Source organism: Delphinapterus leucas, chromosome 2, assembly GCF_059928025.1.
Source record: "Delphinapterus leucas isolate spDelLeu-1000000601 "Yukka" chromosome 2, BTC_Dleu_Yukka2, whole genome shotgun sequence".
Classification (NCBI taxonomy): domain Eukaryota; kingdom Metazoa; phylum Chordata; class Mammalia; order Artiodactyla; family Monodontidae; genus Delphinapterus; species Delphinapterus leucas.
Genome location: NC_143130.1, coordinates 107,649,556 through 107,677,044, shown reverse-complemented (window position 1 = coordinate 107,677,044; position 27,489 = coordinate 107,649,556). Strand labels below are relative to the sequence as shown.

Below are 27,489 nucleotides of genomic sequence, written 5' to 3'. Positions count from 1 at the left end.
TGAGGCCTGGCCTGGGAGATATTTTGGCTGTACTTGGAGCCATCCCCGCCCCCTGGAATCAGACCCTGCTCACTCCATGCCATAACAATGACAACCACTTCCAATTGTTTCCTAGCTGGAGGGGGCGGGGAGGGGAGCACGGTTTGGGAAGGGGGGGGAGCCTGGGGGAAATGCTTCCAGTGACAACAGTCCTTTCTAAATCTGGCTGGGGACTGGGTGCAGGTGGGGGTGGGGGTGCCCTGCTGCCCCATATATACAGCCCCTGACCAGGTCACTTCCACAGCTCTCTCCTGCACTCTGTCTTCTTTCTTGCTGCTCTCAGGTAAGAGCGTAGAGCTGGGGGCCTTTCTCTGGGAAAAGGGGCCCCAGGTTTCAGAAGGAGCTCCCTAGGAACAGCAAACTGTATGCAGGGCTTCATGCAGAGTACCAGGTCCGGTCACTGAGCACACATGGGAAGGTCTAAACATGCACGTATGTGCCAGGGGAGCGGGGGGCTCCTGTGTTACAGGGGGAGGTGTGTGTATCTGAGCATGTGGGACCGGAATGCACAAGAGGGGTGTGTGTGTGTGTGTGTGTGTGTGTGTGTGTGCACGCGCGCGCGCACGTGTGTGGTGTCTGAATGCATGGTGAGGGAGGCTATGTACCTCACTGCCTAAGACACAGAAATATCAACTGGGAGACATGTTTACGATCAGGCCCGAGGACAGGTAGGTCCATCTGGGGGAGGGGCAAGAGGATGGCGGAGGACGATTATTTAGGAAGTGTGCGCATAAATGCTAGGCTTGCGATGTGTAACTACCCACGTCCATGCACGTGGAGGGGCTCGTGTGCACAACTAGGAGTCGAGCCCACTGCCGTGTGTGTGCCCCCTGCAAAAGTTGTCCCCAGGCACAGGCACGTGGTGTGGCTATTCCTGTCTTCGTACCCTTGACACTGTACTTGTGCTGTATATATACTGAATGTGCACGTCTGTTGTGGAGAGCGCTCGGCTGTACCATGGGTCTGTCTACGAGAAGAGACCCACAGCGGCTCCTCTCTGACAGTGTTCACCACAACTGACGATAAAACGGGGACAGGAAGGATGAGAACTGGCTTTGGAGTCCTGAGACTGGGGTTCAAGTCCTGGCTCCACCACTTATTGTTACATGTTCTTGGACAAGCAAGCCGGTTAACCTAGATTTCCTCCTCTGTAGAATGGGGTGAGGACTGAGTAGGAGCACGTGCATAAAAGTGCTCTGTAGGCTGTAAAGCCCCAAAATGTGACCACTGGTTGTACATCAGGTGGCTCAAAAAGGCAAGCTTCACTAGATGGGGGTAGGCAAGGGTGGGGCCATCTGCCAGGAGTGAGGAGTGAGGGGCTCATTGAGTTGACATCAGGAACCTGGGCGGGGAAAGCAAGAGAGAGGACAGGACCAGAGAAGCCACCACCACCGCCCACCCACGTTCATGCCTGAGACGGAGGGAAGATGAAGGGCGGGGCCAGGGTGAGGCAGGGAAGTAGTCCTCACCAGCCAGCCTTCCTTCTCTCCAGGCCCCAGCCAGCTTGAGCCCCTTTCCTCTCGAAGGCACATTCGAGAAGCCAAGGTAAGGAGAGCTGAAGATGGGGGGATCTGGGAAGACACACAACTCTAGTTTCTGCCTTGCCTTGGGAGCATGGCTTGGTGGCCAGGAGTTCTTACCTGTGACTAGTGAGGGAGCCAGGGAGGGATGAGGCTCAGAGACGGGTACAGTGGGTATAGTTAGCTTCCTGCTCGCAGAAGCCGGGGACACTCCTCCCTCCTCTAGGAGACCCCCAGCCAGGACAGAAGTTAGCCTCCCCGCTCTGCCCCGACAGGTTTGCTAGGGAGTTCTCAGGCTAGAGGATGAGCTCAAGGAACGAGGGACTCTCGGTGACCCCTCCTGAGCCCTGAGCACAGTGCTAGGCTTCGGGGCTCCTGCTGAAGGGGAGAGTACCGAGAGGGGAGGGGAGTGGATGGGAGGGCAGCCAGCTCCTTTTCCCTCCCGCTGCAGGCGCAGCCATGGGGGATGCAGAGATGTCTGCGTTTGGGGAGGCCGCCCCCTATCTGCGCAAGTCGGAGAAGGAGCGGCTGGAAGCCCAGACCAGGCCTTTCGACCTCAAGAAGGATGTCTTCGTGCCTGATGACAAACAGGAGTTCGTCAAGGCCAAGATTACGTCTCGAGAGGGTGGCAAAGTCACCGCCGAGACAGAGTATGGCAAGGTAGGTGGCAGGGCCGGTGTGAGAGGCCACCATAGATGCCCCCCACACCTGGGTGGCCAGAGAGGGGTGCCACCAGGATTGCCCTTCCTCTGGGTAGGGACCTACTCCCTCCAAATAGTCCTTCTCATCCCCAGCAACCGGTCTTTCTTCTCTGGGACCCTGGGTCCTTATCTCATGAGCATCATCGTCCTGTAAGTTGCCCAAATCCTATCCCTGCTGAGGGGGCTGACAGCAGGGCCTGCACATGGGCTGTTGCAGACGGTGACCGTGAAGGAGGACCAGGTGTTGCAGCAGAACCCACCCAAGTTCGACAAGATCGAGGACATGGCCATGCTGACCTTCCTGCATGAGCCCGCGGTGCTCTACAACCTCAAGGAGCGCTACTCAGCCTGGATGATCTACGTGAGTGCACCCCGGGACATCCCTCTGAATCTAGTGGCTTCCTACTCCATGTATTTCCACCTCCTGGAGTCCCGAGAGTTTCTGTCTTTTGTCCCCAGGCAGTATTGCACTCTGTCCCAATCCTTGCATCCCTGGTGCAATTCTAATACCCTGAGGGCTGGGATTCCTCAGATTGAGCACGTTCATACGTTTTCCTTTCTCTTCCTCTCCTAAGACCTTTCTGTAACTCCGAAAACTGCCAACCCTCCCCCTTCATCACTGGCAACTCACTCCTCGTTTTCCTCCCCTAGACCTACTCGGGCCTCTTCTGCGTCACCATCAACCCCTACAAGTGGCTGCCGGTGTACAACGCCGAGGTGGTGGCCGCCTACCGGGGCAAGAAGAGGAGCGAGGCGCCGCCCCATATCTTCTCCATCTCCGACAACGCCTACCAGTACATGTTGACAGGTGACAGGCCCCAAGCAAAGGGTTTCCTGAGGGGTTCAGGCCGCTGGGAGTTGCCGAAGAGAGGCAGGGAGCTGGGGCGGGGTGGGGGGTGGGGGAAGCCAGACGGAGCATCTTGTGTGGCTCCTGACTTTTCCTCCCCATTTTCCCCCCAACAGACAGAGAAAACCAGTCCATCCTGATCACGTGAGTGTGGCTCCTACCCGTTCCCTTCCAGAATCTCCCTGAGCCCAGCCCCTATGAGGACCACAGCCCCTGTGCATAGACCCACAGTTCTCTTTCCCTCCACCTTCATGCCAGCTCTGATTTCTTCTCTGGCCTTCACCCTGACCTCTCCTTGCTCTCCCCCTTCCTTTCTGCTTCCCATCCCTCTCTTATTTTCTCCTCTCCCATCTTCTTCACTCACGCCCCTCCAGCTCATCACTCATTTATCCATAATCCCAGTAACACCACATCTTCTTCACCTCTTCATTTTCTTTCATCGTTCCCTTCGCAAACCTTCCCCATTCTTCCAGCCCCACCCATTCTTTTCCAAAACAGCCCAGGCCCATCTCCTCTGATTGACCTTGCCCAGCTAAGACCAGGTTCCACCTGCCCAAATCCACACCTTCTTTCAGCATCCTTCCTGGTTGCTACCCTTGACCATATGTATGTCAGAGTACAGCTGTGTGTTTGAGATGCATATTACCTGGTGGCTTCCTGCTTCAGGGCTCCCCCTGCCAAGTAAAACTAGGCAATCTCTCCTGACTTTAGGCTTGTTGGTCTCAAACAATGTTCACTGCCTAATAAGCCCAACTGTCCCAACAGCGGAGAATCCGGGGCAGGGAAGACGGTCAACACCAAGAGGGTCATCCAGTACTTTGCTGTCATTGCCGCCATCGGCGATCGCAGCAAGAAGGAGCAGACCTCAGGCAAGGTAGGCCTACTGTCCTCCAGGAGCCTGCACTGCAAAAGGGAGGAGAAGGCCTCTCACCCGCCACCCTTCTTGACCTCTGCAGGGCACCCTGGAGGACCAGATCATCCAGGCCAACCCCGCCCTGGAGGCCTTTGGCAACGCCAAGACCGTCAGGAATGACAACTCCTCCCGCTTTGTGAGTGGTCCCTGACTTTGGACTTGGGGTTTGGGCTGGTCAAGGGATGGTGTCAAGTATGAGCCTTCCCTCAACTCATCACCACTCTTCTCCACCTCTCCAGGGGAAATTCATTCGAATCCATTTTGGGGCCACCGGAAAGTTGGCGTCTGCAGACATAGAGACCTGTGAGTGCCATGGATCTGCTAGGGCTCAGCCTGAGCTCACCCTCATTCTAACCATCTCTGTTTCAACCTCCCTCTTTGTCTTTCTCTAGGGCCTTGCCCCCTCAGGCTCTCTCCCTCTCTCCATCTCTGTGTCTCTAGGTCTATATATTCGTCTCCTTCTGAGACTTCCTCTGGTCTTTCTCCATCACTGTCTCTGCACATCTGTGTGTCTTTCTCTGGGACTTTTCTTGGAGATCATTTCTCTCCTTCTGGGACTCCATCTCCATCTCTGTGTGTCTGTGTATGCGTCTCTCTCCCTCTCTTGTCTCCCTCTCCCTCTGTCCTTTTCTCACTACATTTATCATTCCTTTATCTCTATTTCCTTATACTTAAATCCCAACCTTTTCTTCCTCTCTTTCTTCTCCCCTACTATTCACAGACCTTCTGGAAAAATCCAGAGTTATTTTCCAGCTGAAAGCAGAGAGAGATTATCACATTTTCTACCAAATCCTGTCTAACAAAAAGCCTGAGCTGCTGGGTGAGTCACAGCTACCAACCAAGACCAACTATCTCCATGGCAACCTGGTCACCCCGGCTTGTGGCTGCTTGTTGACAGGCCCTGGGTTTATGGCACTGCTGGATTCAGTTCTGTGGGATGTAGGACCCTGTTAAGCCCTGTTCATGTGCTTTTCTGCAGGTCATGTGGCAGATAGCCCCAGGGAGGGCCAGGGGTTTGCACTCACATTCTAACCATGTCTTTCTCCCCGCCCCCCAGACATGCTGCTGATCACCAACAACCCCTATGACTATTCATTTATCTCCCAAGGAGAGACTACTGTGGACTCAATTGACGATGCAGAGGAGCTTATGGCCACTGATGTAAGTGCGTGAGGACCCAGCTGAGAGGCGAGGGGATCGGCGGTCAGGGGTAAATGGGGCCAGTTCACTGGCCCACGAATGGAGCTAAGACACTGGCTGTCTGTTGTTCAAAGTGGTATGGCCCTCCCTGAGGACCAGAATGTGCCCTATGACCAGGATGTGCTGGGGTACGGGTGTGGTTAAGACAGGGCAGGCCAGTACTTGGTGTTTTCAGTCAAAGCAGAGAGGGTTGAAAGCCATGGGACAGAGAAGCAGACAAGCCGAAAAACAAGGCATTACCAAGGGAAACGGGGTAGTGGTGGTCATGCAGATGCCGTGGGCCTGGGGCAGGCTGTTAGGTAAAGAACAGGTATAGACACATATGAAAGGTCCATGCAGGGAAGCAAGGGTAGGGCCTAGAAGAGGGGTAACAGTAGGAAACATGAGTGGGCAACCCATAGCACCTCCAGCGAACAGCCTGACCACTGATGCTGGGGCTGAGGCAGTCCACACCCCACCCAGCTCTTGTACCTCCCGTCTTAGTTTTGCAGTTCCCCACTGGGGATGGGAGTCTCAGAACTCACAGGGATTCGGGAGACAAGATCTCTCTCCAGTTAAAGAGGGGTCTCACTTACCTGCCATACTCCCATTTCTGGCTTCCACCAATACGGGGCCTGCCTACAGAGTGCCTTTGATGTGCTGGGCTTCACATCAGAGGAGAAGAACTCCATGTACAAGCTGACGGGAGCCATCATGCACTTTGGAAACATGAAGTTCAAACTCAAGCAGCGAGAGGAGCAGGCTGAGCCAGATGGCACCGAAGGTGGGAGTCAGGGATGTGGGGAGCAGCTGTGGAGCCACTGAAGCCTACATCTGCAGAGGAGTCATCTCATCCTTTACCAGCTTTGCTACCTGCTCTTTCCTTCCAGAGGCCGACAAGTCCGCCTACCTCATGGGGCTGAACTCAGCTGACCTGCTCAAGGGGCTGTGCCACCCTCGGGTGAAGGTGGGCAACGAGTACGTCACCAAGGGGCAGAATGTCCAGCAGGTGGGTCACCTTCAGAAGTTAAATGGGGGGCTAGCATGGTGCAGTGGGAGCTCTGCAACTCACTCTGTCCTACCACTCTCTCATCGGGGCCTCTCCTCCACCTTCCAGGTGGAGTACGCCAGAGGGGCGCTGGCCAAGGCCGTGTACGAGAAGATGTTCAACTGGATGGTGACGCGGATCAACGCCACCCTGGAGACCAAGCAGCCGCGCCAGTACTTCATAGGCGTCCTGGACATTGCCGGCTTCGAGATCTTCGACGTGAGTGGGGAGCCCCGGGGCCGGGAGAACAGTAACTCACTGGTTTGCACAGGCAGCCACCGCTGGCCGAGCTGGCTGCAGGCCAGTCGCGGGGACGGCGGTGTGCTCTGGTAGAGACGGTCATGTGTCTTCAGGGCACCCTCCCTGACAGGGGGGGGGAGGGGCCAGCTGCACCCCTTGCCGGGCTGGACGCGGCCCTGGGCGCACCGCATGGGCCACGGACAGCTGCCCGCCTGACCCGCTCCCCTCCCCCACCCCCCGCTCTGTAGTTCAACAGCTTTGAGCAGCTCTGCATCAACTTCACCAACGAGAAGCTGCAGCAGTTCTTCAACCACCACATGTTCGTGCTGGAGCAGGAGGAATACAAGAAGGAGGGCATCGAGTGGGAGTTCATCGACTTCGGCATGGACCTGCAGGCCTGCATCGACCTCATCGAGAAGGTGCCGCTTCGGCCCCTCCGCCTGAACTCTCCACTCACACCCCACATGCATGAACGGCCCAGAAAAGTGGCAGACCCCTCTCCCTTCAGGGAGATCCAGACAGCAGAAGAAGCCCGAGCCCTAGTTCCCAGAACCTTGCAGGAGAGGGTGGTGCCTGGGAGAGCTGAGTTTCCAGAGGCTTGAGAGTGGACGCACGGAGGACGGGCACCTCAAGGATGGCCTCCCACACCAGTGTGCTTGCGGCCCTGGTTTACCCATCAAGGAGCAGGAAGTTTGAGGGTGGCACAGGGGACCATAAGAGAACACCTATTTTCAACCCCATCATCTCAGGGATCTGGGCGATGGAATGGTGTGTAAAGCACCTGTAGCATCCACATTCCCAGACTTTCACAAAGGTCCCTCCGAAATCAAACAAAGTCCCACCTTGGGAAGGCTTGAACAGGTGTCAGTCAATAGATAACTGTACTCAGAGCTGACACTGATACCTAATACCCAAAGGAACATCTCCATTTGCAAATACTGACCCTAGAGCAGGGTCCATCTCCATCTGCTTAAAGCAGGCTCAGTGATACTCTCCCCTCCACCCTCAGCCCATGGGCATCATGTCCATCCTGGAGGAGGAGTGCATGTTCCCCAAGGCCACTGACATGACCTTCAAGGCTAAGCTGTTTGACAACCACCTGGGCAAGTCCAGCAACTTCCAGAAGCCACGCAACATCAAGGGGAAGCCGGAAGCCCACTTCTCCCTGATCCACTACGCCGGCACGGTGGACTACAACATCATAGGCTGGCTACAGAAAAACAAAGACCCCCTCAACGAGACGGTGGTGGAGTTGTACAAGAAATCCTCGCTCAAGATGCTCAGCACCCTGTTTGCCAACTATGCTGGGTTTGACACACGTGAGTGGAGACTGGGACCCAGGGGACTGGGAGAAGGACTTCTGCCGTGGCTCTGAGGCAGGTCACGTGCTACACCCCACCACTTCCATGTCAGGCTGGGCCCCAAGCTTTACAGGTTCAGTGAGATAGAATTGGGTGGAGAAGCTGAGGCACCCACAATGAAGACCCTGGCCTGCAGGCTAAATGTGAAGAGAGGTTGTGATTCCTCACCCCCTGTCCAGACTCCCCACGTGCACACTCATCCCGTTTTCTCGACTCTCCTTCCCACAGCTATCGAAAAGGGCAAAGGCAAGGCCAAGAAAGGCTCATCTTTTCAGACCGTGTCAGCTCTGCACAGGGTGAGCGTGTGGCCCAGCGCCACCCCAGCCCCGCTTGCCCCCTGCCTGGCTCATCCCCAGCTCCTGCCCCTCAGTCTCTTCAGGCCCTTCCTGATCCTGTCCACCCTGTCTTCTCTCCCCTTCATCTGCTGGCCTCGTCTCCCACTCCTTTCTCATCTCACCTCGCTTCACTGTCGCTCCTGCCTCGCATCCTCTCCCTCTCCACGTCTCCCCTAGCCCTCCTTTATCCTCTAGCTCCTCGAGTTCTCTCTGTCTTTCCCTTCCTTCCTCTCCGCTCACTTCTCTTTCTTTCCCTGTCTTTACTTTTCCCTCTTGGGTTTTGGGCCACAGGAGAATCTGAACAAGCTGATGACCAACTTGCGCTCCACACACCCCCACTTCGTGCGTTGCATCATCCCCAATGAGACAAAGTCTCCAGGTAAAGCCCAAGAAGTCGGGCCCAGCCCAAGGCTGAGACGCGTTGCCCCGGGGTCAGGGCCTTCTAGGTCACCTCCTGAGCTCCCACCATGGAGCTTTCCAAATCACGGCCTTCTCATCCCATTGCCCATGGAGTCTCACACACTACCTCCCACCTCGGCCACAGTGCTGCCTTACATTTGGAATGTGTAGCTCAGAGTAATGTGCAAGGCACTCTGATGGACATTACCTCATTAGTGCCTTACAACCGCTGGTGACACGTGTAAGGATTGTTTATCCCTTTCTGAATGAATCATAAGGAGATGGAGGAGCTCAGGTGCCTGGGTTCAAGGCCTGGCTCTCTTCTGATCAGTTCAGTGACCTCGGTCAAGTCCCTTAACCTGTCCGGGCTTATTTTATTCTCTAAAAAATGGGCTATATTTGCCCTGGCTATCACCTATGATAATAGGCATAAACCATATAAAATAAGGACTGTGAAAGCCTTTTGGTTACTCTCAAAACATGGCTAGGAAAAAATACTGACTTGCTAAGGTCATAGGCCAGTACGTGGCAGAGCCAGGATCAGAACCCAGAACCCTTGGCTGTTAGTCCCGTGCTCTCTCAACACACTCCTCCCTCTCCCTCCTGCCACAGGGGTGATGGACAACCCCCTGGTCATGCACCAGCTGCGCTGCAATGGCGTGCTGGAGGGCATCCGCATCTGCAGGAAGGGCTTCCCCAACCGCATCCTCTACGGGGACTTCCGGCAGAGGTGGGCACCACGGCCCCCCAGGGCTCAGGGAACAGGGGGAGCGTGGGCAGCCTCGGGTGGGAGGGGAGTCTTCAGGTGGCCTCAGATTCTCTGGGCAGAGCAGAGCAGTGCAGAACGTGGGTAACTACGGGCACCTCCCTCCCAGGTACCGCATCCTGAACCCGGCAGCCATCCCCGAGGGCCAGTTCATTGACAGCAGGAAAGGGTCAGAGAAGCTGCTGGGCTCCCTGGACATTGACCACAACCAGTACAAGTTCGGCCACACCAAGGTGAGGAAAGGGAAGAAACAAACTGATTACAGGAAGACCTGTCTTGTCCTTTGACTCCTCACCTCATGGCTCCTTTCCTTTTACCAACCACCTCAGGAACATTACTGAACCACGTGCTAGCCCTCCCCATGGACCAGACAGCACTGCTCCCCCATGCCAGCTCCAGCTGCCATTGACCTCCTTCCTCCAGTTCTTTCCTGCACTGTTAGTCTCTCTAAGATAAGCACCCCCTCTTTTCCATCCTGCCTGTCCTAGTCATGTCCACACACACCTTCTCCACAGGTGTTCTTCAAGGCGGGGCTGCTGGGGCTGCTGGAGGAGATGCGGGACGAGAGGCTGAGCCGTATCATCACCCGCATCCAGGCTCAGTCCCGGGGTGTGCTCTCCAGAATGGAGTTCAAGAAGCTGTTGGAACGCAGGTGAGAGATCTCAAAAGGAGGTTCTCAGGTCTCTAAGGCCCAGGTTGGTTCGGGGCAGTATAAGGAGAAAGAGCACACCAGGTCTTCAAATGACAAAGGGGGCACGACACACATACAGACACAGGGTGGGCCTTGCTGTCGGAGTGTGGGATGGATGGAGGACAGGGCCATGACCCAGGAGCCAAGGCCTCAGGACGGGGAGGAGGGAGGAAGCTCTCTCACCAACCTTCTTGCTGTGCCCCCGCAGAGACTCCCTGCTGGTAATCCAGTGGAACATTCGGGCCTTCATGGGGGTCAAGAACTGGCCCTGGATGAAGCTCTACTTCAAGATCAAACCATTGCTGAAGAGCGCAGAGACAGAGAAGGAAATAGCCCTCATGAAGGAGGAGTTTGGGCGCCTCAAAGAGGCTCTGGAGAAGTCGGAGGCTCGACGCAAGGAGCTGGAGGAGAAGATGGTGTCCCTGCTGCAGGAGAAGAACGACCTGCAGCTCCAAGTGCAGACGGTGAGGCTCCCGGGCCTCTGCTGGCTCTTCTGCCCTACACCTGCCCACATCCCCCACACACCCTGCACTTCCCCACCCAGGGGCTCACCATCTTGTGCCCTCATAGGCAGAGGATTCTGGAATCAATACTTCCAAAGACCTCCAAAGAGGTCTCTCGAGGGAGAGAAAGGGAAAGGGAGAAAGAACTAACTTAAAAACATGGGCTTTCCACCAGGGTTCAACCTGGATCCACAGCTTAATAATTTTGCAACCTTGGGCAAACAATGCATTATCTTTGAGTCTCAATGTCCTCATCTCTAGATGGGAAATAAAGCCACCCATCTCACTAGGTTGTAAACATGTAAAGTGCTGGCATCAACAAACACAGTTCCCTCCCGTTGATGGAAGAACCAGAGGAAGAGGGCCAGATAAAGAGACTTCTGGTTCCCTTCCTCTCGGCTCTCATCCCCCAGTGCTCCCGTCACATTGCCCTAAAACTCTTCCTCTCCCCATCCTTCTGAGGTTCTTCTCAGCTGGGGAGATCCTAGAGCTCCCCTCCTATAGTGAGGGTGGAGCCTGTCCCTCCATGCACTTGCCAGGGCGAGGACCCCACCCACCAAACAGCCTCCCCTCTGTACCTTGCCCTCAGGAACAAGACAACTTGGCTGATGCGGAAGAGCGCTGCGACCAGCTGATCAAGAACAAGATCCAGCTGGAGGCCAAGGTGAAGGAGATGACCGAGAGGCTGGAGGACGAGGAGGAGATGAACGCCGAGCTCACGGCCAAGAAGCGCAAGCTGGAAGACGAGTGCTCTGAGCTCAAGAGGGACATTGATGACCTGGAGCTGACGCTGGCCAAGGTGGAGAAGGAGAAGCACGCCACAGAGAACAAGGTGAGGGCAGCTCCCTCTGGCTCCAGCCCAAGTCTCCTCAGGATTCCCAGACCTGAGTGTGGCCCCGGTCCTTGGCATTGGAGGTCTCCACAGATGTCTCCAGGTTGGTGACCTTTGACCCTAAAGGGGATGGGGTTCTTGGTCAACAGGTGAAGAACCTGACAGAGGAGATGGCTGGGCTGGACGAGATCATTGCCAAGCTGACCAAGGAGAAGAAAGCTCTGCAAGAGGCCCACCAACAGGCCCTGGATGACCTTCAGGCTGAGGAGGACAAGGTCAACACCCTGACCAAGGCCAAGGTCAAGCTGGAACAGCATGTGGACGATGTAAGTAGATTGTCACAAGGGCCTAGATATACCATGTCCATCTGTGCTTGTGTGTGTGTGTGTGTGTGTTTGGGGGGGTGGGGCTGGACAGTGCTCCCTCTCCTGACATCTTTCTAGAAGGGAGCTGGGGAATAGAAAAGGGGAGGGGTGATCAATTCTGATTTATATATCTTATCTTGCTGATGTGATCCACAGTAGAGATGGGCTTCCTTATTTCACTTGATGTTCAAGCCTATATGTCTCTCCCTTCAACCACAGGATTTAGAGGGTTAACTTGTAAGAACATGAAACATTTTCTTGGGAATTTTGTGAAGCTCCTCAAGGATGATCTTTGGACTTCTAATATTTTAGCCAGGATCTGATCCTTAGTGATCATTGTTCCCACAGGTAGTCCTTTGAGCATATCTCTACTGAATCACTCTTTATCACTCTGTGTTATCATTACTGAAGTATTCGTCCCAGCCATAGACTGGAAGCTGCCTTTAGGTGGGAACTTGGATTTATTCAATTTTGTGTCTATAGTGCCTAATATGGGGCCTGGTATCCAGTAGGTGCTTATAGGATGCAGAATGAATGAACGTAGCTTTGGGATTTCATCCCACAGTCATTCATTCAATCATTTATCAAATAGTTACTGAGCATCCCTCCATGCTAGGTGCTCTCACAGTCCCCTGGCAACAACCGGCCCATTCTGGGGAAGCTTTCCCAAGTCTTGACACCTCTCAGGATTCCTCAGCCACAGAGGGACTAAGCTCCCAAATCACCAAATAAGGATGCTTGGCCTAACAGGGCACATTGGTCCTTTTCTCCATCAGCTGGAGGGATCCCTGGAGCAGGAGAAGAAGGTGCGTATGGACCTGGAACGAGCCAAGCGGAAGCTTGAGGGAGACCTGAAGCTGACCCAGGAGAGCATCATGGATCTGGAGAACGACAAGCAGCAGCTGGATGAGCGGCTAAAAAAGTAGCGTGTTCCCCGCCCCATCGCCCTTCCTCCTCCCCCGCCCAGCAGACTGTTCCGCCCATGGCAATATTAGCTGAGCCAAGACATCCAACCTCAGAGGCAACAGCCTCATGCAGCCTCCATAAGTAGGTGCAAAACTGTGGGCAAAGCCTCCAGGAAGAGGGCTTTCCTCCCCCAGACACGCACATCAGGGCCCGGCAGGCCTCCCTGGCAAAAGTCTAACCCGGATCCCTCAAGCCCTCTCTTCCTGCTGGACACTCAAAAGGGATGGAAAATAACAGCTCACCCCCTTTATACACAAGTCTCTTTGGAGACCAGTTGCTTAACACAGAGGAAAGCTCCACACAAAAGCCTCTCAGGTAAATCCTTTCAGGTCCTTCACAGAGAGCCCAGAGGACCACAGAGAAACGGCTCAGCCACCACGTGTGAGCAGTGCACGGTCTGGCTACTTCTTTGTTCAGTGATCTTGTGGTTCCAATTCTTATTGCAAGATCTTCAAAAATGTGTAGATCCACTTTTCACACCTGGCGAACCGTGAGTCTGTGGGGCATTTCTGGATGATCAAAGATCTTATGGTGCTTTAGGGTCAGGACTACGAAAGGCTGTGAAACTCATCCTGGTCTACAGTCTCACCAGGAAATCTTCACACTTCCCCAGGCACAGTACTTGCTGAATGAATGAATAAATATATGATCCCAGTGATCCTCAAACCACCTTTTAAGAATGGTACTTGGGGCTTCCCTGGTGGTGCAGTGGTTGAGAGTGTGCTGATGCAGGGGACACGGGTTCATGCCCCGGTCCGGGAAGATCCCACATGCCGCGGAGCGGCTGGGCCCGTGAGTCATGGCCGCTGAGCCTGCGCGTCCGGAGCCTGTGCTCCGCAACGGGAGAGGCCACAGCAATGAGAGGCCCGCGTACCGCAAAAAAAAAAAAAAATGGTACTTGAACCCCACTTACCAAAGAGGAAAGGAAGGCTCAGAAAGGTTACCAAGTTGCCCAAAGTAACAGTGACAGAATTAAAGACCATCAGAGCTAAAAGGGGCCTTTGAGTCGACCTAGTCCAACGCCTTCATTTTACAGACCAAAGAAGGGAGCATCTCGGAGCCCAGGTTCTGTCACTCCACCTACAGTGCTCTTCCTGTTATATTTCCTATTGAACTTCAATCCTTCAGCAGGTGTTACACTTTCAGGGACCTTACAACAGCCCTGGAAGCTGGGGTTTTTTTGATGAAATTTTGCTCCTCGTTTGTTTCATTACCATCTCCAACCACTGGCAGGCCCTCCTGGAGCCCAACCAGCCTCCCTTGCCTCACCCTCCCTCCTTCCCCGCAGGAAGGACTTTGAGCTGAACGCCCTCAATGCGAAGATTGAGGATGAGCAGGCCCTGGGCAGCCAGCTGCAGAAGAAGCTCAAAGAGCTTCAGGTAAGGTCCCTGGTCTGGTCCTCAGACCCCCAACCCTCCTCCAGGCCGTTCTCTCCCAGCATCACAGGCACTGGCTCTGTGTCTGTGAAGGGAGGTGCTGGGCCATCACAGTTCCCCTGTGGAGCACCTCGAGGAGGGCTGGCTGATCCAAGGATGACATAGGAAGAGATCTTGAAACACTCACAGGTCTGGGGACAGAAATCCCAGCTTCCTATATCAGCTGTGGTTCAGCTGGTGACTGTGGGTAGTCCACTGCCAATCTCTGGGTCTATATGTCCTCCCTTGTTCCCTGTGGCTTTTAAGGTCCCTTCAGCCTTGATGGTCTGTGACTTCAGTTCTTACCTCTAGAGTGAACGCTGTGTTGGCTCTTTAGTTGTCTGGTCAGACGAACCTGGCTCTCTCATTCCAACTTCTATTATTTTTGCCACAAAACTGCTTAAACTATCCCTGGAACACAGGTCTCTTTGTCCTTCTTCAAGAGCAAGCTTCAACCACTTTCCTTCCAATAAAGACAATGTACAATGTTCTGGCCCAAACTCAGCTGTCCAAACCATCTCACCCAAATCCTGTTATTTCTACCTGTCCACTGGTGGAACTAAGCTGCCTGCTGTTCCAGACAGGCCAGGAGCCTTCTAGAGCCCTGGGGAGGGGGCTGTGATGGAGGGGTCAGGCGGTGGGTCTGAGCCCCCTATACCCTGCCCAGGCGCGCATCGAGGAGCTGGAGGAAGAGCTGGAGGCCGAGCGCACTGCCCGGGCCAAGGTGGAGAAGCTGCGCTCAGACCTGTCCCGGGAGCTGGAGGAGATAAGTGAGCGGCTGGAGGAGGCTGGCGGGGCCACGTCCGTGCAGATCGAGATGAACAAGAAGCGCGAGGCTGAGTTTCAGAAGATGAGGCGGGACCTGGAGGAGGCCACGCTGCAGCACGAGGCCACGGCGGCTGCCCTGCGCAAGAAGCATGCCGACAGCGTGGCCGAGCTGGGCGAGCAGATCGACAACCTGCAGCGCGTGAAGCAGAAGCTGGAGAAGGAGAAGAGCGAGTTCAAGCTGGAGCTGGACGACGTCACCTCGAACATGGAGCAGATCATCAAGGCCAAGGTGGGCCTCTGCTCTCCTCTCCCCTCCTCCAATTCCCTCCACCTGCCTCCACTTTCTGTCCATGCCTCCTCTCTCTTCTTTGATGGTTCAGCTTCCTGCTTCCCTTCTTCGACCCAGTTCTTGGACCCTTTTGTTCCTCCATGCCTTTCTCTTCCCTTCTCCTTTAATTGCATCACTCACACCCCTTCAGCACCCCCTACATAGATCGTATGACTCCCCTTCCTGTCTCAGGCTAACCTGGAGAAGATGTGCCGGACCCTGGAGGACCAGATGAATGAGCACCGAAGCAAGGCCGAGGAGACCCAGCGTTCTGTCAACGACCTCACCAGCCAGCGGGCGAAGCTGCAGACCGAGAATGGTGAGCCCCACCCTAGTCTCCCAACTTCCTGAGCCACCCCAGGCTTGGGTGCACACACATATCTCTCCAGAGAATGGGACCTGAGGGTTAGGGGAGGGGTTGAGGGAGAGAGGACTGACTGACCTTTGAGAGTTGAGCGTGCCTCGGTGCCTCTCCAGGTGAGCTGTCCCGGCAACTGGATGAGAAGGAGGCGCTGATCTCCCAGCTGACCCGGGGCAAGCTCACCTATACCCAGCAGCTGGAGGACCTCAAGAGGCAGCTGGAGGAGGAGGTTAAGGTGAGGCCTGGACTCAGGGCACTTGGTCCAGCATACTGGCTGGCCTCGCATCCACATCACTTTCTTTCCTAAGAATGAGGCTTGCCATCTACCCAGTATTTTCCCATTTTCCAAAAGGGATAATAGCCCAGACTCTACCACGCACCTCCTTAATCTATTCCCCATGCGGAGGCCCTCTGTCTTTCTGCTGCTGTCTCTGGAGGGCATGAAGTAAGGGTGCCCAGGTCGGGGGAAGCGAGGTGAGGAAATAAACTAGGGAGGTGTGATGGCCTTCACTGGGTATAGGTATGGGATGCAGAAACTGTACAAGTGGTCCTGGGATTAGCAGAGCAAGCTGAAAACTGCAGAAAGAAACTCCACTGGTTCCTGAAATTCTTAGCACTTTGCTGGGCTCATGAAAAAGGGAAACGACTATGACTTTTTAAAAAGGCCAGGTCTCAAATCCTAACCTGCCTCTTAGAGCTTGGTGACCTTGGGGAAATCAACTAACCTCTGTGAGCCTCCATCTCCTTCCCTGTAAAACAGGAGTGAGGATGGTAACGCCTGCTGCAGTGAGGAGCACGGGGGGGACGGGCAGGAAGCATTTTGTAAATAGTGCAGTGCTGTACGGACTTTCTTTGCTTATAGTACTTAGTAAACCATTCCAGGTCCACTAGGGATTTAGAGATAGGTGAGGCCATGCGAGGATGCTGAAATTTAGGGTGAGGAGATGGGCAGGAACTGGAGTTACATCACAGGGAAAGCTGAGCCCGCCTCCCGGTGCCGCCCCTCCCAGGCAAAGAACGCCCTGGCCCACGCGCTACAGTCAGCCCGGCACGACTGTGACCTGCTGCGGGAGCAATACGAGGAGGAGACGGAGGCCAAGGCCGAGCTGCAGCGTGTCCTGTCCAAGGCCAACTCGGAGGTGGCCCAGTGGAGGACCAAGTATGAGACGGACGCCATCCAGAGGACCGAGGAGCTGGAGGAGGCCAAGTGAGTCCCGGGCGGCCTGCCTCTGGCTGAGGCCCCTGTGAGGGTAGGATGCAGCCCAGCCCACTCCTTAGTGGGTCCGGCACAGGGGATGGATGCTTAGCTGTGTTTTGACCACACAGAAGACCCTGCCCTGGCCCCACCTCCTTCTCCTCTCAGGGAAGCTTTTTGCTCGCGTTATGTTTCTCATCCGAATATAAGACGAACAAAAGGTTTGTCTGAGGGCAGAGTGCTCCCACCTGGGGCAGGGTGCCATGGCAGGGGAGATGGGGGCGCTCAGAGCCCATGTATCCTCCGTGTCTGCAGCCTAGAGCCTAGGGATGCCTCGCAAAGGGCCCTCCGGGTGCTGTGGGTCTTCACACCTCCCAGAACCTCTGCCTGCCCCGTTCTCAGCCCCTGGGCATGTCCTCAGGTTTCTCCAACAACGCTTCTGAGTTTTCAAAGACTGTTTTCTACAAGCCTCACAATGTGTACCCTTGTCCAAATCCACACCCTCCATCCTCCCCACCCTCTCCCACCACTACCCCCCTTCCCCCAACACGGGCAGGAAGAAGCTGGCCCAGAGGCTGCAGGACGCCGAGGAGGCCGTCGAGGCCGTCAACGCCAAGTGCTCCTCGCTGGAGAAGACCAAGCACCGGCTGCAGAATGAGATCGAAGACCTGATGGTGGACGTGGAGCGCTCCAACGCGGCCGCCGCGGCCCTGGACAAGAAGCAGAGGAACTTCGACAAGGTGGGCCCAGGCTGGGGACTCGCAGCCAGGGGCCAGAGCAGGCGGGCAGGCGGGAGTCAGGAACGTCCTCCCAGGAGGCAGAAGCTGGGAGGAGGCTGAGCCCAGGAGAGGGGCCTGGGCGCCCCTGGACGTGGGGCTGGGGCTGCCCGGTGAGCCGCGTCCCGTCCCCGCAGATCCTGGCCGAGTGGAAGCAGAAGTACGAGGAGTCGCAGTCGGAGCTGGAGTCCTCGCAGAAGGAGGCGCGCTCCCTCAGCACCGAGCTCTTCAAGCTCAAGAACGCCTACGAGGAGTCCCTGGAGCACCTGGAGACCTTCAAACGGGAGAACAAGAACCTGCAGGGTGCGGGGCCCAGGCCGGGGGCGGGGGCGGGGCAGGGAGGGTCCGCACGTGGCGCCACCCAGCGGCTCCTAGAGGCGTGCCCCCCGTTGGAGCCCGGCTGCCCCCAGCTGAGCGGCCCGCCCTTCCCACAGAGGAGATCTCCGACCTGACTGAACAGCTGGGCTCCAGTGGAAAGACCATCCACGAGCTGGAGAAGGTCCGCAAGCAGCTGGAGGCTGAGAAGCTGGAGCTGCAGTCGGCCCTGGAGGAGGCCGAGGTGCGCGCACAGGGGTAGGGGGTGCGCAGGGGGTGGGAGAAGAAGCTGAGCTCTAGGCTATGGTCCCTGTTCTCATCTCCCTTTGTTTTTGTTCACTGCTTCATTCTCAGAGCCTAGAACAGTGCCTGGCACATAGTAGGCACTCAAAAAATATTGTGGAATGAATGAATGAACCCGGTCACTCAGTTCCCTTCACACAAACATTTTACCTATTACATCTCAGACAAGATTTCCTGTTTCACTCCCCCCACCCCGCCTTCCATCTCTGCCTCCCTCTTCGGGTTTTTACATTCTGTGCCTGATTGCCTCGGTTTCCTTGGCAACACCACTCTCTTCATTTTCCTCTTTGTCTTCATAGCTTGCTCTCCTCTGTGAGAGCCTGAATCACCTTCTCTTAGGACTTTTTTTTTCTTTCAAATTCTCTTTTCTTCTTCCTCCTTCTGCTTCTTTGACTGAACCACTTACACCACTCTTGAACTCACTTTGTATCCACGATTCATGGACAGACCCCTGCCCCCACCCTGTGCCCTGACTTCCTCGGACCCTCTCTCCCCACCCCCCTCCAGGCCTCTCTGGAGCACGAGGAGGGCAAGATCCTGCGGGCCCAGCTGGAGTTCAACCAGATCAAGGCAGAGATGGAGCGGAAGCTGGCAGAGAAGGACGAGGAGATGGAGCAGGCGAAGCGCAACCACCTGCGGGTGGTGGACTCCCTGCAGACCTCCCTGGACGCGGAGACGCGCAGCCGCAACGAGGCCCTGCGGGTGAAGAAGAAGATGGAGGGCGACCTCAACGAGATGGAGATCCAGCTCAGCCACGCCAACCGCGTGGCCGCCGAGGCCCAGAAGCAAGTCAAGAGCCTCCAGAGCTTGCTGAAGGTACCTGGTGACTCTTGGAAGCAGGAAGTCACCTCACCCAGAGAGGGGCGGTGGCCGAGTTGGGGGGCGGTGTCCCATCACAGCACCAGATCCCTCCTGCCCCGGGGCCGTCGCAGGCACCTCCCACAGGTCCCACCTGAGCCACCGCCAGGGGCTCTCCACAGCATCCAGTTCAGCTGACGGCCTTCTGATGGGCCAGAGCCCAGCTGCCTGTCTCACGCCCACTCTCCTGATGCGCAGGACACCCAGATCCAGCTGGATGACGCGGTCCGTGCCAACGATGACCTGAAGGAGAACATCGCCATCGTGGAGCGGCGCAACAACCTGCTGCAGGCCGAGCTGGAGGAGCTGCGGGCCGTGGTGGAGCAGACGGAGCGGTCCCGGAAGCTGGCCGAGCAGGAGCTGATCGAGACCAGCGAGCGGGTGCAGCTGCTGCACTCCCAGGTGAGAGGCCAGGAGAAACCTGCCGAGCAGCAGAGCCAGGACACCTAGCAATGCTCTGAATCAGATGGCCTGAGAAAGCATATGTCCAAGCATATGGATCATAAATTATTTCATCTCTTGGACCAGCTCGCCTCTGTTGGTCATGGCTGCGGAACCACAACCTTGAGAAAGGGGTCTACACTTAAAAGCTAAGAGTGTCATGGTGGGGCTTCCCTGGTGGCACAGTGGTTGAGAGTCCACCTGCCGATGCAGGGGACACGAGTTCGTGCCCTGGTCCGGGAAGATCCCACATGTCGTGGAGCGGCTGTGCCCGTGAGCCATGGCCGCTGAGCCTGCACGTCCGGAGCCCGTGCTCCGCAACGGGAGAGGCCACAACAGTGAGAGGCCCGCGTACCGCAAAAAAAAAAAAAAAAAAGAGTGTCATGGTGGATTGGTGGTGCCTGGCAAAATCACAAATCTGGGAGTCGTGGAATGCACGCTGTTATGTGATATCTTACATCTAGAAGACAGCCAGCCTCAGCTTGCTGTATTAAAATGGGACTTTTGGAGTTGAAAGAAGCACAACTGCATCTACTTGCAAACCAAATTCTCCACAGAACACCATTTTTCTGCAATCCCATACACACTGTTTTCAGCTATACTCGGTAATGAGTTTTTATGTCCATCTCACTGCACTGCCCTGTGGAGTTTTGTTCCGTAATCTAGTACATATGGGAATGACATCACCCACGGATGTGGTCCTCTCTTCCTTACCCCACTCTTTCTATAACTATAATCACTTCCAGGATACAGTCCCTTTAACCAAGTTTTTCCTTGGAATATTTTCATACTCCTGCACAGACATGTTACTACAGAGCTCAGGAGTAGAACTACAGACCCTTTCCTGCTTGAAGTCTTTCTTCAGAGCTGAGTCCCTTTAGATATATTGTCTAGAATATATCTATTTTCATAGGAAAAGAGAAAGCAGGTGCAAAACAAGGAAAATACTAAAAACAAGACATGTTTTTTAAAAATGACCAGTTCTAATTTTCTCTGGGTAAAAGTGTAGAATCAGGCAGCAAAGCAGACATTCAACAGTCTTCTTTGCCTTTATCTAGAACACCAGCCTCATCAACCAGAAGAAGAAAATGGAGGCAGACCTGTCCCAGCTTCAGGGCGAAGTGGAGGAGGCAGTGCAGGAGTGCAGGAACGCCGAGGAGAAGGCCAAGAAGGCCATCACGGACGTGAGTGACCGCTCCCCTTCTTGCCCTCCCCGAAAGACTCGAACCAGGCCTGTGGGTCCAGGCCAGGCCACTGTGCTGTAACAGCGGTGATTCTGCCACTCTGTGGGTTTGAGGGCCTCAGGGAGCAAACGGCAGGATGGGAAAGAGGTGATCCTTAATGGAAAGAAGAGGCCCCGGGGTCCTGTTGTTTTACGCTCTCTGCCGTGCACAGGCCGCCATGATGGCGGAGGAGCTGAAGAAGGAGCAGGACACCAGCGCGCACCTGGAACGCATGAAGAAGAACATGGAGCAGACCATCAAGGACCTGCAGCATCGGCTGGACGAGGCCGAGCAGATCGCCCTCAAGGGTGGCAAGAAGCAGCTGCAGAAGCTGGAGGCCCGGGTGAGGGAGCTGGAGAATGAGCTGGAAGCCGAGCAGAAGCGCAACGCAGAGTCGATCAAGGGCATGAGGAAGAGTGAGCGTCGCATCAAGGAGCTCACCTACCAGGTGCGGGCGCGGCGGCTGCTCTGGGGCCAGGCCCTCTGCATTATGGCATGAAGCCAGGGTGACAGCCACCCCAGAGGGATGGAGTGTTCTCTCTTAGCCTCTTACAGGTCAAGGAGTGAGAGTACAGCCCCTGGCTGCCCTGTTTCTACTCTGCCTGACCCTGTTCTACCCTGAGTGTCCCCTGGCTCAGAGGGCAGTCTCTGAGTCCCCTGGCCTTCAAGTTCCACCTCAGCATTCCCCCTCAGCCTTTCCCCTGCAGACACCAGAGCTTGAGCTAGAGCTCACCCAGCACAGATTACCAGAAAGCAAATATGTAGCCAAACCTTAGCCTGGCGTCATCACCACCAAAAAACACCAAACCATTAAAATGAATCTCAGAACTTTTCGGTTACTCAGGGAAGTGTAGACTTTAGCTCTTATGGTGTTTTCTAGAATCAGACTGTGAATTAGATTTTCTTTCCATTCCAATCCAGAGATTCGCCATCCCTCTATGCATACTTGTCCTTAACCTAGATCAAGTCAATGTCATTTCCCAGCAGCCCAGGAAACCCCGTCAGGCCTGCAGTCCCAGAGTTCCTGCCAGCACACGCTGGGTTCTAGAAACAGGGGGCTTACTCTCCATGGGCCCCCAGGACCCCCCAGGGCCTGTGCACACACACAGTTTTGTGTGCAATTTCAGGGAGCCCATCCGCTCCCTAGACTCTTTCTTGGTACAAACCATTAAAAGTATTCATAACTTTTTTGGTGAGAAATTGTGAGGAGAACTCAAGTGTTTGGTGAGGATCCAGGAGTTGAAATGGGTCAGGATATTGCATGCAGGGTAAAGCTGATGAGTGGGGAAGGGGCTGCAGTGCTTCCCATGACTATGCCATACTCACTTCTGCCTGACCCCCAGACGGAGGAGGACAGGAAGAACCTGCTGCGGCTGCAGGACCTGGTGGACAAGCTGCAGCTGAAGGTCAAGGCCTACAAGCGCCAGGCCGAGGAGGCGGTGAGTGACCCTGATGGGGCCCAGGCCTGGAGGAGGGGACAAGGAGCCGGCCCCCAGGATGGGAGTCTAATAATCCCTGGCTCCTCACGCCTCATCCTCCCGCCCCCCCGAACCCCCGCAGGAGGAACAGGCCAACACCAACCTGTCCAAGTTCCGCAAGGTGCAGCACGAGCTGGATGAGGCAGAGGAGCGGGCGGACATCGCCGAGTCCCAGGTCAACAAGCTGCGGGCCAAGAGCCGCGACATCGGCACCAAGGTGGGTTTCCCGCACGGCAGCACCCAGACACACATCGGTCCGCCTCAGACAGAGCCCCTCGCCCCAGCATCCCTCCCCTTCATTCACCCCCACAGCTGAACCCCACGACCCCAGAGGCGGGGTAACTCAGTCCTCCATGATTTCTAGGGTTCTTCCCATTCTGACTGCCAATGATTTTGTGAATCCCAGCCCTAGGGTGGTCAGCAAAGACCCCAACTGATAGACACCTAGTGTGTCCCAATTTCCCCCAACTGCTATATCTACTTCTCTTCCACCTAGTTTAGGCCTTCAACCTTGTAATTCCAACCTAAGATGCACCTCCCAGAGGACCCCTTGTCCTCACCCAGGAAGCATCCCTCCAGCTGACCCCAGAGCCCTACCTTCTGGAACTTGCCCTCCACACTGACCCCTAGGACCCATCTCCCACCACCAGGGGGCCTCCCTCAGGCCACACAGTGGTCCTGCCCCCATCGGTGCCCATCTCCCTTTTGTTGCCTGTGCCCATCCCTGCCCAACACCCACCCCTCCGGAGCTAGTTTGGACTTTGTTTCCTTTCCAAAGGGCTTGAACGAGGAGTAGCTGTGCCACATCTCCTCGATCTGCCCCATCCTGAGGGTGCAACGAAGCTCCCAGTCCTGGAGCCTGGAGAGCAACCCCTTTGGAGGAAGCAGAATAAAGCAATTTTCCTTGAAGTGAGATCCTGCCTCTAGACTTTTCTTCGCAGTCTGCCAGCCACAGGAACACAAGGACATGGACACGGGGTGGGGGTGGGGGCTCCAGAGGAGGAGTCCAGACCCAAGAGGCCTCCCTAGGGGAGCATCGTCGGTGCAGCCCTGCCAGGTGCTCCCCTTCACTTCCTCCTCAGCAGGGGACACCTCTCCTGCCAGCCCTCTCCCTGGCCCAGAGACCCTGGGAGTTAAAGGAGATTTAGGGAAGCCCTTAAGGCTCTCCTAGAGCAAGTGAGCCCGCCTGCATGGACCTACACCCCAGATCTGATCAACACTACCCTCACCTCTGACAATACTGAAGCTGGGCTGTGGGGAGGAGGTTTGGTGTGTAAGGGTGCCCCCTGAGGCGTGACCCACTTGGGCAGGTGGGCCGCCAGCCCCGGTCCGAGGCAGGTATCTGAGGGGGCACAAGGACTTGCATCCATAGCCCACCCCCTTCCAGACACGGCCTCCATGGTCTCCAACCACCTCCCCACCATGACCAGGAGAACTGTACCCTAGCCCACCTTCCTCTCCTCCTCACCTCCTCCCGGGGCCTGGCCCTTGGTCCAGGGCACTCCATTCTTCTCCCTCATTACTTCCCACTGTAGCTTCCATTCCCGAGACCCTCCTCGTCTGGTCTTGCTGGAAGATGGGGGTCCTTTGGCCCATTTAGAGCAGGCCATCTGGAGGGGAGGCAGGCAGAGGAGGGATTGGGGAGAGTCACGTGTGAGCAGGACCCTGGGGAAGGGAGGGGAGGGAATGGGTTGCCGGAGGGCTGGAAAATGGAGGAAGGAGCAGGCTCCCCTCCAACTAAACAAGCCTAGCTCCCCTGGAGTCGCTGCCTGCTGCTCAGGGAAGGCCTGGGACTATGGGCCACAGAGGGCAAGGGCTTGGGAGGCCCTGGCCTGAATCTCCCCCATGCACCACAGACAGCCATTCTGGGCTCTGAGCTCCCAATGCAGCAGCCAGGAAGAAGGGAATGCCATTAGAGAACGGGAGGAGAGGGAGAGGGGAGAAGGGGAATAGGGAAGGAAAAAGGCAAGACCTGGGCTTCCCTGGTGGCACAGTGGTTGAGAGTTCGCCTGCTGATGCAGGGGACACGGGTTTGTGCCCCGGTCCGGGAAGATCCCCCATGCCGTGGCACAGCTGGGCCCGTGAGCCATGGCTGCTGGGCCTGCGCGTCCGGGGCCTGTGCTCCGCGGTGGGAGAGGCCGCAGCAGTGAGAGGCCCGTGTACCACAAACAAACAAACAAAAAAACCAAAGGCAAGACCTGAGGAGTGGGGCAGTGGAGAGAGAGAGAGAGGGCTCAAAAACCTGGAGGACGGTCACCAGGGAAACCAACAGAGAGAAAAGGTAGAGGAAGTGCTGTGTCCTCCCTTGGAAAGACCCACAGCCTGTCCCACCTCTCTCCTCACATCCTCCTCCACTCTCCTCGCCTAGCACTGCTCCTCTTCCTAGGAAGGACCTGGAGAGCAATGAGGAGATAAGTGAAGGAAAGAGAGGGACACACTTGAAATGAGAGACGCAGGGGATGCCCAGAGAATCCAAGCTCCCAGAGCAGAGGAGAGAGGTTGAGGAACAGCCAGAGACTGGGCAGCAGACCGGGGGATGGGGGGCAGTTGACAGGGCTGGCAGCCGAGCCACAGAAGGAGGGTGCCGAGAGAGGATGGGAGAGGAGACAGGGAGGGTGAGCCTTGGATCGAGAAGCTGGGAGAGTGAGGTGGGGTGGTACTGGGCAAAGGAGAGAATCCTGGGTCACCTTCAGATGCAAGCAAAATCAGGAAAGTGGAGAACAGGTTAGAGAGAAGCGGATGAAGACCCTGGAGCAGGGTGTGGAGGCAGAGATGGGACAGGCAGAGAGCAAGCCGACGGTGGGCTTAGAGAAGGCAGAGACTTATGGAAATGCAGGCATGTCAGACCCCGCGATGGGCAGAAACGTGGTGCCAGGGAGAAGCAGAGGCCAGGCCCAACTTTGAGACAGGGAACCAGGAAGAGGGAAAGGGAGGCAGACATACAGGGAGCCAGGCAAAAGAGGGGCAACCTGGTGCCAAGGCTAGCCCTGCCTCCGCGTCCCCTTTCCTGAGGCAGGAGTCTCCATCCCCTGCCCTCACTGGCCAGGACTTCTAGCAGAATGAGGAGTTGCTTTAGGAGGCAGTTGAGGGAGGATGGAGAGCAGGGATGCATGTGAGAGCTGGGGAGAGAAGGGGGCCTAGAAAAGGGAGAGAAGGGCAAACCAGACCAGACGGGGGGCAGAGCCCTGGGACCAATTTAACCCCTCCCCTCCTCCTCCTTCCACAGGAGACAGTGGGAACTGCCTGCCTACCCCTCACCCCGACTCCACCTGAACCCAGTCTGGCCTGCTCAGGACATAGGGTTCCCTGAGGACAAAGCCTAGTCTTTGTCATCTGGGCCTGACCCAGCTTGACCTGGTGTTTTCAGCCCCTTATCACGTCCCCGTGGCAATGGGAACCAGGCAGTGGCGCACTGGGCCACAGGCTGACCCCCAGCTTGCACGCTAGGTCCTCCAGTGACCTAGAGCTGGGGACAAGTAGCTTGCATCCCCTGGGGGAACAATTTGGCATATGCACCTGCCGGAGATGGGAATGTGGGGTTGATTCAGGTCTCCCCAAGGACACTGGATATGGAGTACAGGTTCCCTGCAGACAGATGTATCCCTGAGTCCATTAATGGGGCAGTGGAGGGTCCTAAGGAGTTGGCGCCTTGGGGGAGAGACCACATATTTGGTGGAAAGCAGAGAATTTGACCCCTGTCCGTCCTACCCACCACCCCACTCTAGAGCTATATTGAGAGGTGACAGGAGATGGTTTGGGAGGGGCAGCTGGGAGAGCGTTCCTGGGTGTGAGGGTGTAAGGCAAGCCAGGGCAGGGGAGTCTGGCTTTGTTTCCTGCACACAATGTCCACTTAGTCATAACAGGCATGGCCTGTTGAAGACCTGACACCTACCTCCTCTGAGAGGCGGCATCACTGGAGGCTGGGGAGGGGGGCGCTGAGGGCCTGGGGCGCTGGGGGACACCCACGAAGACGGACGTGTGAGTATGAGCCCCACGGTCAGGAGGGAGCGCTGGGGTTCTACCTGGGGAGGGGGAGCAGACGGCAGAGCCCCGCCCCTGCCCTGCGGAACGCAGAGCTTGGGGCCCAGCTCCTGTAAATCCCCGGGGCGGCCAGGACCCCAGCCAGCCTCAGCAGCACCTGCACTCTCTGGCAGCCCAGAGAGGCGGAAGGGAGCAGCCCCCACCCCCTCCGGCCTCAGGCCCTGGGATTAACGCCTCTTGCCCCTCCCCACCCTACCCCGCCCCTCACCGGGAGCAGAGGGTGGCAGAGGAGGGGTAAAAGCTTATGTGTGCAAATGTGTGTTTCAGTGTGCATAAAAGCATGAAGGAAAATCTGCAAACTTAGGTGTGTAAGTGTGAAATATCTGTATGCGCGTGTTTAAGAATGGGCACGGACCCATGGTGGCCAAGGCCATGTGTGAGGGTGCTGGACTGTGGGTCTGGGTGCGAATCTGCTTTGGTGGCGTGGGGAAATCCCTTCCCCTGTTTGAGCGATTAGACGGTGGTCACTGTATCAGGAGCAGCAGGGGAGGGGCTGGGGGCTCCAGATGTGTCCCCAGAGTAATGCAGCCTCACGTTCCCAGGAGGACACCTGCCTGCAGACTTGGGGATCAGAAGGAAACCAGGACTGCACAGAGAGGACAGCATGGCAATTCTTTTCCTGACAAAAGGAAACTGAGTCAAGGATCTGAGTCAAGGGAGGAAGTAGAGCCCCTCCCTGGGCATCCTGGCTCCAGCTGCCAGTCCCCAGCACCATGGGACTCCAGGTCCAGAGAGAGTGGGGAGTCGCTCTCAGCCTGGGCTGTGTGAGGACAGGCTGGGGAGGAAAGGAGGGAGGGGAGCCCGTGGTTGGGGGCAGGGGACAAGCATCTGGCCTGCAGGAGAAGGTGGCCCTCACCCAGAGTGCTCAACTCACCCTTCAGGTTAAAAATAACCAAGGTAAGGGCCTGGTGGTGTGGGGGCAGCGGTGTGAGAAGTCCTGTCTTCCCACTCTCTGCCCATCAGTCCTTTGGAGGGGAGGAATGTGCCCAAGGACTAAAAAAAGGGCCTGGAGCCAGAGGGGCTAGGGCGACAGACCTTTCATGGGCAAATCTGGAGGCCCTCTTGTCCTCTTGTCACCTCCAGAGCCAAGGGATCAAGGGAGGAGGGGCCAGGAGGGGAGAGAGGTGGGAGGGAGGGTCCCTAGGGAAGGACTCCAAATTTAGGCAGTGGGTGGGTGCAGCAGGATATAAAGGATCATGCTCTAGGGACAGACTGACACTCCTCTGAACCAGGTAAGATGGGGTTTGGGTGGGAGCTCCGTAGCTAGCCCTCAGAGCCCCCC

The 27,489-nt window shown here is 56.2% G+C and overlaps 1 protein-coding gene across 1 annotated transcript; it reads left to right on the top strand.

Annotated features, from left to right (window-relative positions):
• Window positions 1–1,882: 1,882 nt before the first annotated feature.
• On the top strand, window positions 1,883–22,962 carry LOC111164163 (myosin-7). The gene is made up of 38 exons (XM_089907469.1): window positions 1,883–2,219; window positions 2,478–2,621; window positions 2,912–3,068; window positions 3,224–3,251; window positions 3,873–3,981; window positions 4,064–4,156; window positions 4,260–4,323; window positions 4,742–4,840; window positions 5,078–5,181; window positions 5,845–5,983; window positions 6,090–6,208; window positions 6,317–6,466; window positions 6,736–6,906; window positions 7,497–7,806; window positions 8,077–8,144; window positions 8,475–8,562; window positions 9,195–9,312; window positions 9,458–9,581; window positions 9,864–10,000; window positions 10,248–10,503; window positions 11,132–11,374; window positions 11,524–11,700; window positions 12,516–12,661; window positions 13,994–14,084; window positions 14,788–15,177; window positions 15,409–15,535; window positions 15,694–15,812; window positions 16,588–16,784; window positions 17,329–17,512; window positions 17,686–17,851; window positions 17,983–18,107; window positions 18,674–18,982; window positions 19,223–19,426; window positions 20,524–20,649; window positions 20,861–21,136; window positions 22,032–22,127; window positions 22,249–22,383; window positions 22,945–22,962. Exons 1-38 carry the CDS (start codon window positions 2,019–2,021, stop codon window positions 22,960–22,962), a joined length of 5,808 nt encoding a protein of 1,935 aa, XP_089763595.1. The 5' UTR covers window positions 1,883–2,018.
• The last annotated feature ends 4,527 nt before the right edge of the window (window positions 22,963–27,489 follow it).